The sequence below is a fragment of the Myotis daubentonii genome, chromosome 1, assembly GCF_963259705.1.
Source record: "Myotis daubentonii chromosome 1, mMyoDau2.1, whole genome shotgun sequence".
Classification (NCBI taxonomy): domain Eukaryota; kingdom Metazoa; phylum Chordata; class Mammalia; order Chiroptera; family Vespertilionidae; genus Myotis; species Myotis daubentonii.
In genome coordinates, this window is record NC_081840.1 from 110,859,620 (window position 1) to 110,875,790 (window position 16,171).

The window sequence follows — 16,171 nt, forward strand, 5'->3', positions numbered from 1 at the left end:
TAATCTCTAAAGAGGAAGGTTCCTCCAGTCAACAGAGAAAGGACAAGATTCACCAAAAATGTAACAATGAAGTAAAAATAGTATCTATGGCTTATAAAGGAGGGAGGAACAACATTTTACTTTATTTTTACTTATTTTCCAAATTAAGTTTATTGGGGTAACATTGGTTAATAACATTATATAAATTCCAGGTGTACATCTTTGTAATACGACATCTGTATACTCTATTGTGTACTCACCACCCAAAGTCCAGTGTTTCCATCACCATATATTTGATCCCTTTTATCCTTTTCTTCCTCCCCTACCAGACTCCCCCTCTGGTAACCATCATTATGTTGTCTCTATGAGTTTGCTTGTTTTCTTTGAAAAACATTTTAGTTAACCCAAACTAGGACTAACAAGTGGGTAAAGTCAAGAGTGTAGGTGACAGTGTCTACTTCTTTGTGCCTTAGTTTTTCTTCCATTACGCCACTCACTCACACATTCAGTAAGCATTTATTAGGGACCCACTGTATGTCAGACTCTGTGCCGGACTGCTGTGCTCTCAGAACTTGTGGTCAAGTGAGGAAGGCAGACATTGGAGATTATGTTAAAATGCTCTGAGTTTAATGAAATGCCAAGCATTACAGTAACCTCTTAATAGTTGAACATAAGGTGGACAGGAAAAACCAGGAAAGAGAAGTAAAATTTAAGCTAAGACCCTAAGGGGGCAAGACAGATGGTGCATTCCAGGGGGTGAAATCAGCATATGTCCAAGCCCTGCAGTGGAGAACAACAGCCTAGTATAACCGTAGAAGGACTGCACCAAGTCCCAAGTGGTGGAGGCAGTGACCCATGGGGATGCTGGAAAGGCAGTCAGGGGTCAGATCCTAACGGGCTTCTACAGCGTGCCAAGAATAATGAGAAACCACTAAATAGTTTTAAGCAGGAGAGTAAGCATATCAATTTTGAGTTAAAAATTTACACCCACTGTGGTGTGAAGAGGGATTTACAGAGTAGGAGACAGAATAGGAGACCAGCTAGGATGTGCTGCAATAACCTCAGCCACAACTGATAGTGGCTGGGGACAGTGGGAATGGAGTCAGAAATGACAAGACTTGGTGAATAAACGGATGTGAGGTGGGGCAGCAGAACAGAAGCAAGAGGAATAAAGGATGATGCCAAGGTTTCTGGCTTAAACCATTTACTAATGGGGGAGAATAATGGGGGAGAAACAAGATTGACAGAAAAGATTATAAATTCTGTTTTGGATCTTCCAGTGCCTGAGACATTCAAGAGGAAATGCAGAAGAGGCAACTTTGGTAAAGCTGCAGGGGCAGAATTCAGATTGGAAAGAATTAAAGCATGACTAGGCAGTGAAAAAAACAGATGAGTATAGATAAGTATTCAAGAAGTTTTGTGGTGGAGGAAAAAATAGGGATTTGTAAGCAGCCAGTGGTAAGCACCATGTGTAGAGGAAAGGTTATAACTGTAATTATTTCTTAACATGGTAGAAGTGGGAGCACACTTAAATGCTGAAGAGACAGAGCCAATAGAGTTAGAGGTTAGCTGTGCTAGAGAGAGGGTAACAGCAAGTACAAGGTCTTAAAAGATAGAAGACACTAAGACCCACAGGATAAATGGAGAACTGGGTTCAGACAAGAGGAAGGACACTTAGGAAGGGGGAGAAAATAATTATTCCCAACAGAAAGGTTCTAGATGTGATGGTGGTATGCCAAGGTACTTTTCTGTTGAGACTGAGGGGCCATAGAGGAATGTGCTGAGAAACAATGAGGGCTACACTCTCCATGCTCTTCATCTTAGATGTTCTACCAGTGATTCTATAAACAGCTACAATTGAAAGGGAGGCACTTCAGGTATTAAAGAGGAACAAAGCAATAAGAAAAGCTCACGTAGTTTTTAATGGTCAATGGAACTCTCCAACACAGCTAACCTCTAACTCTACTGGCTCTGTCCCTTCAGCACTGGGAAGCAGGCCATTGGGGAAGGAGGGGAAATGTCCTGTGAAGACTTGGTACAATTCTTTTTTCATTCTTTATTGTTTAAAGTATTACATATGTCTCCTTTTCCCCCCATTGACCTCTCCCTGGCCACTCCCACCCCCCAGCACATGCCGTCACCCCCTCAGTATCTGTGGGGACCCAAATCTGAAGGACTTACAGATTCAAATACAAGATTACAGAGCATGTTACCAACCCATTTTCCTACCTCTCAAACTGAAGACTAAGTACTTTATTTTTTATTTACTTTAAATTTTAAGTTCTTCAAAGCACTAAGGAATTCTGTCATTTTGTTTCTTAGATTCTTTTAAATAAAGATCTCAAGATCTCTAAAACTAGCTATAAAATTCAGTTCATAAAGATAGATAAATGTGAGATAGATAAATGATAGATGAACAAAGAAACTTGCAGAAAAGTTCTAGAATAGAAAAAAATGTAACCTTTGAGGCTTTTTTTTAATATCAAATTTTTATTTTTTCATATAGATGCATATTTATTTTATTTTAATGATTATTTTTTAAATCCTCTGAGGCTTTTAAGAGAAAGTTTTCTATAATCAAAAGTAGATAGGGAGAGCTGAAAGAATCAATGATCAGGAAGCTTATACAATGAATCTCCATTCTCTTGGGAAAGTGATGCAATGCAAGCTACAGAAGGCTATTTTATTGGGGCAGAAGCAACATTAAAAACATCAGACAGCCTACAGAAGATTACCTACAACATGACCAGCAGCAGTTACAAGGTAGCTGTACTTGTCCTGTGTGTTGACAACAGATGCATCATTATTAAATACATGCATCCTGGCCTTGGGCAGACCAAGTCTGATGGATAATCCCACAGACATGAGTGTGTGTGTGTGTGTGTGTGTGTGTGTGTGTGTGTGTGTGTATGTTTAGGAGCAATACCTTAATCTTATAATCTTTTAGGACACTGCAACTAAAGTCATTTATTTTATTACTCACACTGTTTTTGCTATTGGGGTAACTCAGGAATCTATGTTTTTATGCTGTCTCACTGCCAGATATGAACTGAATGTGATCTAGGGTCAAGGATTCTCTCAAGTTTAGGAGTACAGGCTGTTATCAAGCACTACATTACTGAATAACCATGTTATTTGCTCTACACAAGGCTCAAAATCCCAGCGGAGTGCAGAGCTAGCAGCCACCTGTCCTATCTGGGAATGTGATATGGTGATTATAAATGATCCTTTCTTATCCATTAAGTCAGCCCCCCACCCTGGTACCAACCTCAACTTCTACAAGTAGGTTGAACTTAGATTTAGAATAAGAGGCCTGTGTTTTCTTCCATCTCAGTTGGTATTTCTGCTATAAAATAGCCCATAAGAATGTGCAGAGACTCCTGTGCATCTGGCTCACTGAATGCATATTAGACATACTTCAGCAGGGCTCCCAGCAAGGCTGGACTGTCCACTTTCCTCTCCTGATCTCTCTACTTGGCTCTGTGACTCAAGAGGGTGAGTGGCATGAACTATATCTACTTGGCAATCCTGCCCCTGGTGTCCAGTTGGGTTTGTCCAGTAGAAGGCACAGGCAAGCGTCAGAGGTGTTTTTTTCCCCTGCCCCCTCCCTGTTGGGCTAGAGATTGTCAGTGTCTCCATTTCCACCAGCACACACAGCTCCTGTCGAAAGCCTTCTCCCACATCTTCAGGTTTCTGAAAACAGCTTGCTCTACCTCAAAAAGAACTCTTACCCTTTCATGCCTGAGATAGTCATTGTCACCACCTAAGGTGGCAGCCTCTCACTGCTGCTGGCCCTTTAACATTGCTGCCCAGTTTCCCTAACCCTACCTAGGACTTTGTAAATGACCCCTTTATTATACTCCTCTTCACCCCTTTTGAGTGCATCACCTATTTCCTGCCAAGACCCTGACAATACACATTTATGAGAGGAGCCAGTCTGTGTTTTAAGAATATTTACAATATCACTTTCCAAGTATTTTATGTTTATACTCTCTGTGCAATTCCAAATACAGAAGTCACATAAAGCAAAAGAATAGAACCAATCTGTGGGGTACATTTGGGGCTCCTTACTTTTTCTGGTGAGAGGTGGTGCGCCTGGTGCAAAAGATAGCAATGATCACAACCACCACGATGGTAATGACCCCAACAGAGATGATGACGACCAGGAGCATATTACTGTCCAGAGGAGAGGTGGGGCTCCCATGGGGGCTGTTACTGCCTGGAGAGAGAAAAACGGCACATCAGTATTAGAGGATTCTAGAAATGTATACAATCAGGCTGTAGAACTTTCATGTGAGTAGAGATACTTTATGTGAGCTTCTTTCTAATGCTCACCACTGCACCTTGTGTAAAAGTGTCCCATGAACATGGTTAGTTCCTCTAGATTATGAAATCCAGAAAGCTGAGTTTTTGCCCTATGAAATTTCTCAGCACAGTGCCTTGCACAAAGCTGTTCAAGAAAAGCTTCTGAAATTATACTGAACATTATACTTGGACAAATAACGGGTCTGCCCCCCTGTGTCTTATGTTAGACATAAATTCATCTTATAAAGCACCATTTATAAATCATTTAGTTTTCTGACTTTCAAAACTACTTTAGAAATGTACATTCATAGAAAGCAAAAATTTTTTTTCTAAAATATGTCTAAGATCACAAAAATTGCTTGAAAATTAAAGTCTCTCTTGTTATAAATACAGTTTATGCAGAGTTAATCTCTTACTCCATTTCAGGAAAACGTAGGTCTGCATGTATGCACTAATTTGACAAATATTTAATGAGTGCTTGCTATGTGCCAGGCATTGTTCTAAGTACTAAGGATGAGGATGCAATGGTGAGCAACAGAAATGTGAATGTTGGGATGGAGCCAAACAGTAAGTTACAAATTATGAATAGTGAGCGCTATGAAAAAAATCAAATGGGGGAAACAACACAGTGACTGGGTGGCTATTTTATATTGAGTGGTTGGAAAAAGCTTCTCTGAGAAGATGGCATTTGAGCTGAGATTTGAATAAAATGTAAGATCCCACCATATTAAGACCTGGATGAAGAACATTCATAAAGACGGAACAGCCTAGTGGAAGGATCCTAAGGCAGGAATGAGCTTGGCATGGTAAAGGAAGAGAAACGTCTCTTTCCTTAAGCAAAGAGAGATAAGCAATGTTAGAGGAAAGGAAGTGAGAAAAAACAAAAAGAATGAGGCTAGAGAGGTGTATAGAGACCTATGTAGAACCTTGAGGAATTTAGATTTTCTTCCTCTTCATAATTATTATTATTGTTGCTTTGCTTACAGGATGAGTTCTAAGCTTTTTTTGAGGTCTTCTGTAATCCAGCTTTTTTCTAAATTATTTTCCATTTTCTGAAACATTTCTTCGCTTCCCACCTCATTATAAAAGTTATGCATGCTTATATTATAAAACACGGGTAATCCATACAGATCTAACTACCATGGATATTTGATGTCTTTGCTTCTAGTTTCTCTCTCTCTTATCTTTCTAACAATCAGAGCTGTACAAGAGTGGGATGAGCTGCTTTGCTAAGTGATGAGTGTTCAGTCAATGGAAGTACTTAAAGTCATTCTACCAGGCTGGGATGTTGTGGGATAAATTCCTACCATGAAGGTATGGCCTGGGAAGCTGTTTTTAGAAAAAACTCTCAGAGTGATTTTCATATGCAACCTGGTTTATAAACTTATGAGCTAACCCAAACTATACTTATTGTGGGAATTCCTTCCATAGCGTTAGGTTAACTGACCTTCCAAGTTTTGATTCTATGATGTTATAGGCTACATCTAAGCATAATGCAAAATCTGGGCTGATTTAGGAGAGCTTAAGAGCTTATTCTTCTACATGTAGTTCAATCATTTGTATCCTTCATTTCTGAGAAAAAGCAGACAGACAACTCAAATTGTATACACTGACCTTTAATAAAATAACATTTTTATATTTGGGGAAGACTACACAACTAGGTAGGGGCCCATAAATTAGACCATATTTGGGCTTTACATGAAACTTATTAACAGCAGTGCAGAGCTACTGGGTGGGGTATGCAGGCAGGCTCTGAAAGGAGAGGCTGGGGAGCTCCGAGGGGTTCGGAGGAAAGGAGAGGCAGAGGTAGTTCTCTGTATTCAACAGAGATGGATTCTCATTTATGACTTCATTTGACCTCTAACTTTGAGCTGGCCAAAATCTCCCTTCTAAGATAGAGTAAGAGTGAGCTCCCAAAGGGAGCATCAACCTTTCTACCAGGGATGTTATGACAGGCCATTTTTTAAGCTTCACCTAAATCAGTGGTCGGCAAACTGTGGCTCGCGAGCCACATGCGGCTCTTTGGCCCCTTGAGTGTGGCTGTTCCACAAAATACCAACTTCTGCGCATGGGCCACAAAGTTTCAATCGCACTGTACAAGCACGCTGCATGTGGTATTTTGTGGGAAGAGCCACACTCAAGGGGCCAAAAAGCCGCATGTGGCTCGCGAGCCGCAGTTTGCAGACCACTGACCTAAATTATTGCAACAGCTTTCTAACCACCTTTTCTGACTTTTTGCTCTTACCCTCAACTAATTCTTTACTATCTACTAATAGAAGATACTCAATACTGGTAAATGGAAGTCATAGTTTACCAGTATCAGACATCTTCCATATGTTATTTATAGGACAAAGCTCACATTTCTCAGCACTGGCATCTAAGCTTTTTACAGGCTGGCTCTAACTAACCTTCTCTAACCTGAGAATCTTATTTTGCCTCTGCGAAGTGTGATCTCAGGGTAGAGCAGGTTGTTTTATATTGCCACGTCTTCACAGAACATGCTGCTTTTGATTCCTGGAATGGTTAACACCCTCCTTGACCATTTAACAACCTCCTATGCATCCTTTAAAATCTAGGTCAGATATCACCTTTTCTACAAAGCTTCCCCTTTCTCTGTTAGGTAGTTTGTTACTCCTTTTGCTCCCATAGCCTATTATATAGAACCGGAACCTTTAAAAAAATGTGTGAATGAACAAATGCATAAATGAAAGAAAAGACAAAGAAATAATTACTTTTTTCACAACCTTGAATAATATATTGTGGAGAGCACATAAATGTAACATATACATCCCAAGAGAAAAAACTCACAAAGTCCTAGAACCCAGAGACTAAGAATTTCTTGAAGCATGCAAGTTTGTTTGACTCTCGTAATAGGCTCATTTCACTGAAACCTGGGCAGTATCATTTTAAAAAAAATCCCCACCCAAGGATATGTCTATTGATTTTAGAGAGAGAGATAAAGGAGGAGGGATAGACAAGGAAGGAGGGAGGAAGGGGGGAGAGAGAGGAATGGAGGGAGAGAGAGGGAGAGAGGCAGAGGGAGAGAGAGGGAGAGAGGGAGAGGGAGAGAGGGAGAGAGAGAGAGGGAGAGAGAGGGAGGGAGAGAGAGAGAGAGAGAGAGAAACATCGATATGAGAAACATTGATTAGTTGCTACCATACGCATCCTAATGGGGATCAAACCCACAACCTAGCTATGTGCCTTGACTGGGAATTGAACCTGCAACCTTTTGGTGAATGGGATGATGCTCCAAACAACTGAGCCACTGGGCCAGGGCAGGGCAGTACCACATTTTATTTAAATAGATAGCTAGAGATTAAGAGATCATTTTATTTCCACAGTCAGAGTAGGAGTTTCCAGGGACAGGCCTTTGTCTTCCTTGTGTCTCTGGCAGAGTTGAGGAGACAGTAAGGCTTACTTCTAGCAGCTGCATGTATGGATTTTCACCAATAGCAGATTCCCACATCTAGAATTGAACCTGTGCTTTTTAGGCTGCATGTGGTAGTTGAAAGGGCACAATGAAATGTCAGAAGACCTGGGTTGTGGTTCTTGGACTTCCATAATTAGTGGGTGGATCCAGGCAGATTGTTTCTCCAATGAGTCTCTTAATGTTTAAAATGGGAATGATACCTCCTTGTCCTGCTTGAAAATGATTTCATGTCTGAAAGTAACTTACAAAAAGAATCCAAAAATATGAAGATAGTGTAAGGGACTGTACAGAGCCTCTGGGACAACTTCAAGTGTACCAACATCCGAATTATAGGGGTGCCAGAAGAAGAGAGAGAGCAAGATATTGAAAACCTATTTGAAGAAATAATGACAGAAAACTTCCCCTACCTGGTGAAAGAAATAGACTTACAAGTCCAGGAAGCGCAGAGAACCCCAAGCAAAAGGAATCCAAAGAGGACCACACCAAGACACATCATAATTAAAATGCCAAGAGCAAAAGACAAAGAGAGAATCTTAAAAGCAGCAAGAGAAAAAAAGTCAGTTACCTACAAGGGAGTACCCATACGACTGTCAGCTGATTTCTCAACAGAAACCATGCAGGCCAGAAGGGAGTGGCAAGAAATATTCAAAGTGATGAACAGCAAGAACCTACAACCAAGATTACTTTACCCAGCAAAGCTATCATTCAGAATTGAAGGTCAGATAAAGAGCTTCACAGATAAGAAAAAGCTAAAGGAGTTCATCACCACCAAACCAGTATTATATGAAATGCTGAAAGGTATAAGAAGAGGAAGAAGAAGAAAAAGATAAAAATTATGAACAAATACATATCTATCAACAAGTGAATCTAAAAATCAAGTGAATAAATAATCTGATGAACAGAATAAACTGGTGAATATAATAGAACTAGGGGCAAAGAAAGGGAGTGGACTGACAATTCTCGGAGGGAAAGTGGTGTGGGGGGTACGGAAGAGACTGAAAAAAAATCGTACACCTGTGGATGAGGACAGTGGGGGCGAAATAAGGGCAGAGGGTGGGGTGGGAACCGGGTGGAGGGGAGCTATGGGGGGGAAAAAGAGGAACAACTGTAATAATCTGAACAATAAAGATTTAATTAAAAAAATAATGTATGAAAGTAACTTACAAATGGTGAAGTTCTGTAGAAGAGTAGGTGCCATCATTAAGTAGTTAGAAGGCACTAGCTCTTAGGATGGCTAGGAGAGTAGGTAAACTTTTTTAGAATTCCCAAACTAAAAACACTATAGTAAGTAGTTTGGGGAGAAATGAATGATTCAGAGGCATTCTTTTGGCTTGGGTGATGGCTAATTCCACTACAGTTTATTTTTGAAAAAAAAATTCTAACTTTTCTCTAGAGGAAGTAGGCAAAAGGAAGATTTGTTTGTTCAGAATTAGCCTCATTTTAAGTTGGATATGTGGAGAAACAATTTTATTTATAGACCCTATAATGAGTGGGTTGCAGTAATTCAGCAAGTATTTGCCAGATAAGTGCCTAAAGCTAACTCTATTAAATAAAAGGAAATAGGCAACATGCTACAATCACCACACACAAGCTACATAGGCCATTTCAAGATATCAAGCAGAATTGCGCCCACAGTAGGCAACAGGGCCACAGGAGGGGCTTTACCGCTCATGGGAGTTTTGTAGTCAGATCCTAGGTCTGGCAGCCGGCTTCCTTTTCCTGCAGACCCAGAGGCTGAAGGAGAGAAAAAAATCATGTCAGTAGTGACTCAACCCACAGGTGTTACAAGTCCACTTTACAGCTAATGAGCATTTTCTATATAAAAACTATTTTCAGTCTACTTTGTTCATGAGAAAATGAAGTAGCACATGAACAACTGGGGAAATATAGTCTATTTGTGCAAAGCAAACTAAGGCCTAACTTTCTATGCAATGAGGCATCTGAAAGGCTGACACCCTTTCCACGGCTATAGCTAGTGTGTAATTAGACTGCCATTCGCTGTTCACAAGTTGGGAACATACCCCACTTCTCCAGTCCAGGAAACCGTTTCTGAAAGATGACTTAGAGCACTGATGCTAAAGGAGCTTCGCTTGGAAAAGGAACCAAGAACACCAGTTTGATGAGCTTCTGCAATAAAGAACTAGACTCTTCCAAGGGCCTGCCTATGCTGATCTGGCCTACCAGGGATTAGATTCTTTTCTCAAATTAAATAGTTGCCTCTCTCTAAGCAGGAGCAGGAAGGTAAGTGGAGGTTCAAATTGGGGTCTCAGTGAACTAAATATACAAAGATGAAAAAACAAAGTCTTCGCTCTGGTTGTTCACAAAGGACAGTGTCTCCTAACCCAGCATCAGGGAACACAGTGAGGCTGAGAAAACACAAATATCAGTGCTGCCTGACATGTAGTAAATAGTCAACAAATATTAACTACTATTATTTCAAGCATAGTAAATCTTTAGGGAAGAATATAATCTTACTCTTCACAGGCAGAGAGCATGAAGCTTCAGAAAAAACTTATTTTAAAAAAAGGAAAACTTATAAAGGAGTAATTTGTATAAATTAAGATTGGCAAGAAATTAATAAACTAGATGTGCTTCTGTAAAACATTAGAGCTAAAAAGTCAAGTACTTCTACAAATTATCAGGCTTGGAGGAAATGAAAGAAATTAAAATGTGACGGTTTCTGTGTGTAGTTCATTTAATAGAGTGCATCTAGAGGCAAAAAAACAATGTTTTCTATGTTTCTTAAAGTTCAAAACCCCAAAAGGTAACAGAAATTCTTGAGTATCCAAAAGGGCATATTCTAGAAGTTAACTCACTGTCTCTTTTCATTTGCTCATACTTATCATTCTATCCCGTTACTTCTGTTGCCATCATTCCTCCCAAATAGTACATACCACACATCAAGATTTCAGCCGTTCTTTTCACTATGATTAAGTCTAGTTGGTGGAATGACCTAGCACTTGTAAGGCTCTCAGGTTTAAGTGTCCTTATTTGTCGGTTAAGCCCACATTTAAGCTAAACCATCCAAAGTATCATATTATGTAACTAACTGCCAAAGAACACACTTTGCCAATAAGCTGGTTGGTTTAATTTCTATATATCCCAATATTTTTTTTCTTTTAAATTTAACCTATGAACAAGAAATTCCAAGGATTAACCAAAAAAACCAAAGTAAACATGGGCAAAGAATTTTAAATACCAGAGGTATGGTGCAGCTCAGAACTGTATTCTGGCTTATGGAGTGAAGCCAGGAAAGAACAAGCACATTTATATTCTGTGCATATACTGTATGGTTATTTTTCTTTTCTCACACTTAAGTCAAAGTTTCTACCATGATTAGGGTGCCTCCCCACCCCCACCTCCAGAAAAAAGCATGTTTGCAGTTTCTACAAAGTACAACAAAAGACTCATAGAATGCAAACATATTTCCGAAGTCCTGAAACTGGAAATCTCAAGTTCTGACTCTTCCTTGCCATTAACCAAGATCCAAAGACTGTATTTCTAACAACTAATCTTTTTTAAATAATAACTATTCTTAAACTATGAAAGCAATCATAAAATTTACTTTTATTGCTCTTTCTTAGTATAGAAAACAGACACCAACTTTAGCTGAATTCGCAGAGATGAAAATCACAAAGCACAGTTATCCTCCACCACAGCAACTATGGTGAAAGGCCGTGCTGACGTAATTTCAAGAATGGCGACAATGTGCCTCATGCTTCCTAAGTTTCCATTTAAAATCGTTTATTTCCTCTTTTAAAGTAAGCAGATATATTTAAGGGAAGAAATGGAAAAGGAGCTCTTAATCAAGCTTATGATAAGAGAATAAATAGCACAAATTTTGCCATGGATAATCCTAATTTAGTAGGGTAAACTTACAGATAGTTTGTGGGAGGAGGAAAACAGGGTATTCGCTGAATTTGATTATAACTTTTCACTTAGAGATACAAATAAAATACTAAATGCTACAAATTGGTATGCTTGCTGTTATCCTGGCTGAATTTAAATATATTTGTGCTAATTGGACCCACACTTAAGGCCAATCTCCTACAGTTGCAGAACTCAGTTTTTTGAGTCAGGATTTTTCCCCTACCAGTCTATATTAGCTCCCAGCTTTTCAGATACCCCAAGTGCCTCAAACATGGACTCAACTCCACTTTGGCCAATAAATACATGGTTTTTTAACACATGGTACTGATTTTCAAGAAAAAAAAGGAAACAAAAACAACAAAAACTAATAATAGGTCACAAAAGAGAGGAAAGGAAAGAGAGGCCATCTACTCATTTACCTTGGTCATTAGGCATTTTATCAGAGGAGTCCGCTAACAGGCCAAGCACAGGGGAAGAAAAAACAAGAGCAAGAATCACAAGCTTTGAAGATGGGACAGGCAGAATTTTTAAAGGAAAAAAAAATCCCACAAACTTCCAAACAAATTGAGTCTTTTTTTAAAGTACCAGCAGAAGAGAAACCAATATATAGTTTCCATATTTCCAGAGACTCAGTTCCCGACTACATTTTATTCCTGAACTCACTTGGTTCAATACTTCATCTTCACTTTCTTATCTAGAATTTCTTTAAAGGGTCCCCTTTCTCCCTACAAAGGTCTACATTAAGCCTTTCAGATTGGGAGCCTGCATGTATTGAAAGAGAATCATCCATCACAATAACACGGTATTGCTCTGAACAGGAAAAGAGAATCACACCTGATCTGACTGTAAACAGTTCTACATCACTGTCTCGAATAGACTGGAGTCAGAGGTCCCTTCTGTGTGATCTGGGCAAGTGATCTAGGGAGCACCCCTCTGGTGGTCAGTGGTGAGTGAGGGATCAGTCTGAGACAAATACACACACTGTGGGTCATCATAAGGACTGCTTATATCATCCATAGTCTGTACATGCTAAAGTGACATGTGCAAGCACAGTCCCACTAAAGAGACACATTATAAAACACTCTGTGGGGAGCCTTACCTTTAGGTGTTCTGAACTGGACAGCATCAGACATGGGCCCCATGCCCTTCGAGTTCCGAGCCTGGATTTTGAAGTAGTATGGCGTGTCAAGTGTTAGCTCTTGTATTTGGTGAGTCAACCTGTTGCCCACAACAGGCTCAATAACCCAATCGTGTATCTCTGCATTCACATCTGTGCTGTAATATATGATGTAACCTGTCCAAAGTAGTTAATGGGAAAAGAAATCTTATTTCTGCTTCTTCTTTTGCAATCAGTGAGTCAATAAAGATATATGTTAGAGCACAAACAAGTAGAGAACAAGTTACTGATTAAACAGCAATGGTAAAATGCATTAAAAATGCTACACTAAACATAATATACAGAAAACCACAATTTACACATTGCCAAGCGGTGAGTTATTATCTATATCAGCAGCTGAAGTAATAAAACGAATAAAAGATAGAAAATACACGGTTAAATACCCTCAGAAACTAAGAAATCATATAAGGAAAATAATCCAATCTCTTCAACATGTTAATTTTTAAATAATGTACCTAGGTCTACAATTAAAATAATGTGGTTTTGAAAAGCAATAGTGGCCTAAAATGCTGTTTTAGCTCTCACCGATGTGATTTCCTAGGAGAAAAACTCCTGGGAGATGGGCAGCAACCTTTGTTAATTTCTCCCAGATTTGCGGGGAAGTCACCCCAAACGTCACCTGACAACTTCCACCAGAGGGCACTCAATCTCAGTGGCTGAGCAGAGACACAACCACAAGCCCACCCACCCAGTGCATTATTCCTGGGCTTTAAAGGCAAAGTATGACGCAATCAATGCAAGTCAAGTCATGCTTGATTCTTTTATGAAAGAAGCAAATTCAAAAACCTAAAAAAGTGACAAAAAAAGCTCAGGAACTTATGGAAAGGAGTTTCTATAGAAAGCGGAAGCAGAACAATGCTTTCAGTTTTCTTAGGCCGCCCCATTCATACCAAAGAACTTCAGAAGGCAAACTTCTGTTCCTCACACCATATATCAGGGGTCCTCAAACTACGGCCCGCGGGCCACATGCAAATACAAATATTGTATTTGTTCCCGTTTTGTTTTTTTACTTCAAAATAAGGTATGTGCAGTGTGCATAGGAATTAGTTCATAGTTATTTTTAAAACTATAGTCCGGCCCTCCAACGGTCTGAGGGACAGTGAACTGGCCCCGTTTAAAAAGTTTGAGGACCCCTGGCATATATCCTTGGGCAGAGGTCCCAAGGGGAATATATTTAACAGCTAAATCCCTTTCCTCCTTGACAAGGCTGAAAAGGGCACAATGTTTATTGTGGAAGGGTCTCCTCCTCTGGAAGCCCAAGGAAATATTCCAGATCCCTCCAAAGGCCTAGGCCAATTCAAACTAACTCTAGTTGTAAAAGCACAGGAACTAAAGTAAAGTAGCAGGCCTGGAGGGGGGGGGAAAGGAATTAAAAGTCTAATGGGCTTTAGGGTAAAAGAGATGAATCCCTGTTCATTGGGAATAACCCTATAGAATTAGGCAGGGTTTCTAAAGCAGGTCATGTAGTCAGAGACAGAGAAGAACAGCTTTTCTGAAGAAAATAAGTATGTCATAAGGTATCACTACATCCAAAGACTGTCTGTCTAGCATAGCCCATGCCCATCAGACTTTCAAAGTGAGTTAGAACAATTAGCTGGTGACTTATTTTTATGTTCCTGTGGGCAAATAGCAGCATCCCCTTGCTCCACTTTTGTGACCATCATGACTCATAGCACCTTGTAAATGACCAAGCCAGCCTTCAGACTCCCACTTCTCCCAACACAGAACTCCCCTGGAGTGTTCTGCCCAGCAGTAACAGGGACAGACACACATTCAAAGCATCTTACCTGTAATTTTGCCATTGGCTTCAGAGGGAGGTTGCCAATTTACAATTATGGTCCTAGGTTTTCCCTCTTTACTTACAACTGTCACATCCTTGGGTGGAGAAGTAGGAACTACAAAATAACAATACTTTTAATAATTCCTGTCCATTTCAATTTTATTCACCATTTATAAGTCACAATCAAGGGTATAAAGCAAAAAAGATAAAGCCTCCTAACTTCAAAGAACTTATAGTCTATCTATAAATAGCTCCAATAAAAAGAATATGGAAAATATCAGAGAGAATACCACACTATAAAGATAAGAATTGGCATCTTGGCTGGGGCCAGGGATATGTATTGTAAGTGGATAGGGAAATAAAAAAGGCAAGTACCTAAAAAATAGGAGGCTGGAATAGATAGAGACTACCAATAGTTACACATGACTTCATGCTGGGAAAGTATAAGAAGCAGAAGTGTAGGCCTACAGGTAAGCAAAAAGCAAACAGAATCTCACACCTGGAGGGCTTGCTTTCCCCTTAATTTGCTGTTTTGGCTTTTCTCTTTCAGACAAAAACCCTAAGGATACTCCAGCGAGAGATTTTACAAAGACACTAATTGGTTTGCAAGAGAGCTACTGGTAAGTGCTAGACTCCACAAGCAGCACTGCAGCTGCTTGGTGACGGGCAGGCTGCTTCATCTTTTCTTTCTCAAGTTTACCTGGATAGCAGGACTAATGACAAGAACCCCTCCCATTCGCACAGTGCTTTATAACAGCCTGTGCTTTCCCATCTGCTCCTTGTTCACCCTAACAAGAACCCTGTAAAGTAGGAAAGGCAGAGGTTCTATCACCCCTCTTTTATAGGTGGAAGAAACAGATTTAGAGAGGCTGAATGACTCGCTTATGATCACACTCAGTAGATGGCTGACCTGGGATTGAACTCAAGTCTCTTGATTCCTAAAATTTAATATGCTTTTGAAAGGCGCACCGCCCGCCTCTCCGGGCGGTGCGGGGGGGAGGAGTCTGGCCGCTGGGATCCCTCCGCGCCCGCCATAGGGCCTGGCCTCCCCGGAGCGGGTCCGAGTCTCCGGACCGGCTGCGTGGTGGCCGGCGGCGGGCCGAGGGGTGGGGGTCTGGCGGCGACCGACCACGGGGGAGGTCATGGGAGCGGAAGGCCTCACCGCCTCGCTCTTCCCTCCCTTCCCCCGTGGTCGGTTCCCCGCTTGCCCGCGCTGGGGCCGAGGGTCCGTGCGGCCCTCGGGGCCCGGTTGGGGGGACCGGGGCCTGCGTGGGCCGGCCGCCGGGCCCCATGTGGGGGGCATTGGCTCCCCGGCCCACAGCGGGAGCCCAGCACGGGCTGCCCCCCCCCCTCCCCCCGGACCGGGCCCAGTGCAGCAGCGGCGGCAGTGGAGTGGGGCGCGTGCCCTAGCTCGGGGAGGCCGCCATGCTGCAGTGCGCCGGCCCCATGGGCCGGGCCTGCTCCGAGCGGATGCCGCTCCTCCAGAGCTGGGCCGCTCCACCGGCCGCACCCCGTTTGCTGGGCCTGTGCCGCCCAGATGCGCTGGAGTCCCGGTCTGCCCGCAGGCCAGCTGCGGGTGCTGTGCGGGAGGGCCATCCTGCCTTGTGGCGAGTTCGAGCGGCAGCAGCAG

General features: G+C 41.4%; 1 protein-coding gene across 11 annotated transcripts in view; it reads right to left on the bottom strand.

The window, feature by feature from the left end:
- NEO1 (neogenin 1) overlaps positions 1–16,171 on the bottom strand; it is a 266,972-nt gene that overhangs the window by 22,704 nt on the left and 228,097 nt on the right. For 7 of the 11 annotated variants that reach the window (XM_059657710.1, XM_059657782.1, XM_059657791.1 and 4 more), the window contains 5 exons: positions 14,549–14,656; positions 12,684–12,878; positions 12,004–12,036; positions 9,380–9,448; positions 4,051–4,198 (listed from right to left, as the gene is read on the bottom strand). In XM_059657710.1, coding sequence (XP_059513693.1) covers positions 4,051–4,198; positions 9,380–9,448; positions 12,004–12,036; positions 12,684–12,878; positions 14,549–14,656 — 553 coding nt within the window. The remainder of the gene's footprint in view (positions 1–4,050; positions 4,199–9,379; positions 9,449–12,003; positions 12,037–12,683; positions 12,879–14,548; positions 14,657–16,171) is intronic. The other 4 variants (XM_059657753.1, XM_059657719.1, XM_059657743.1 and 1 more) reach the window with 2 other exon arrangements.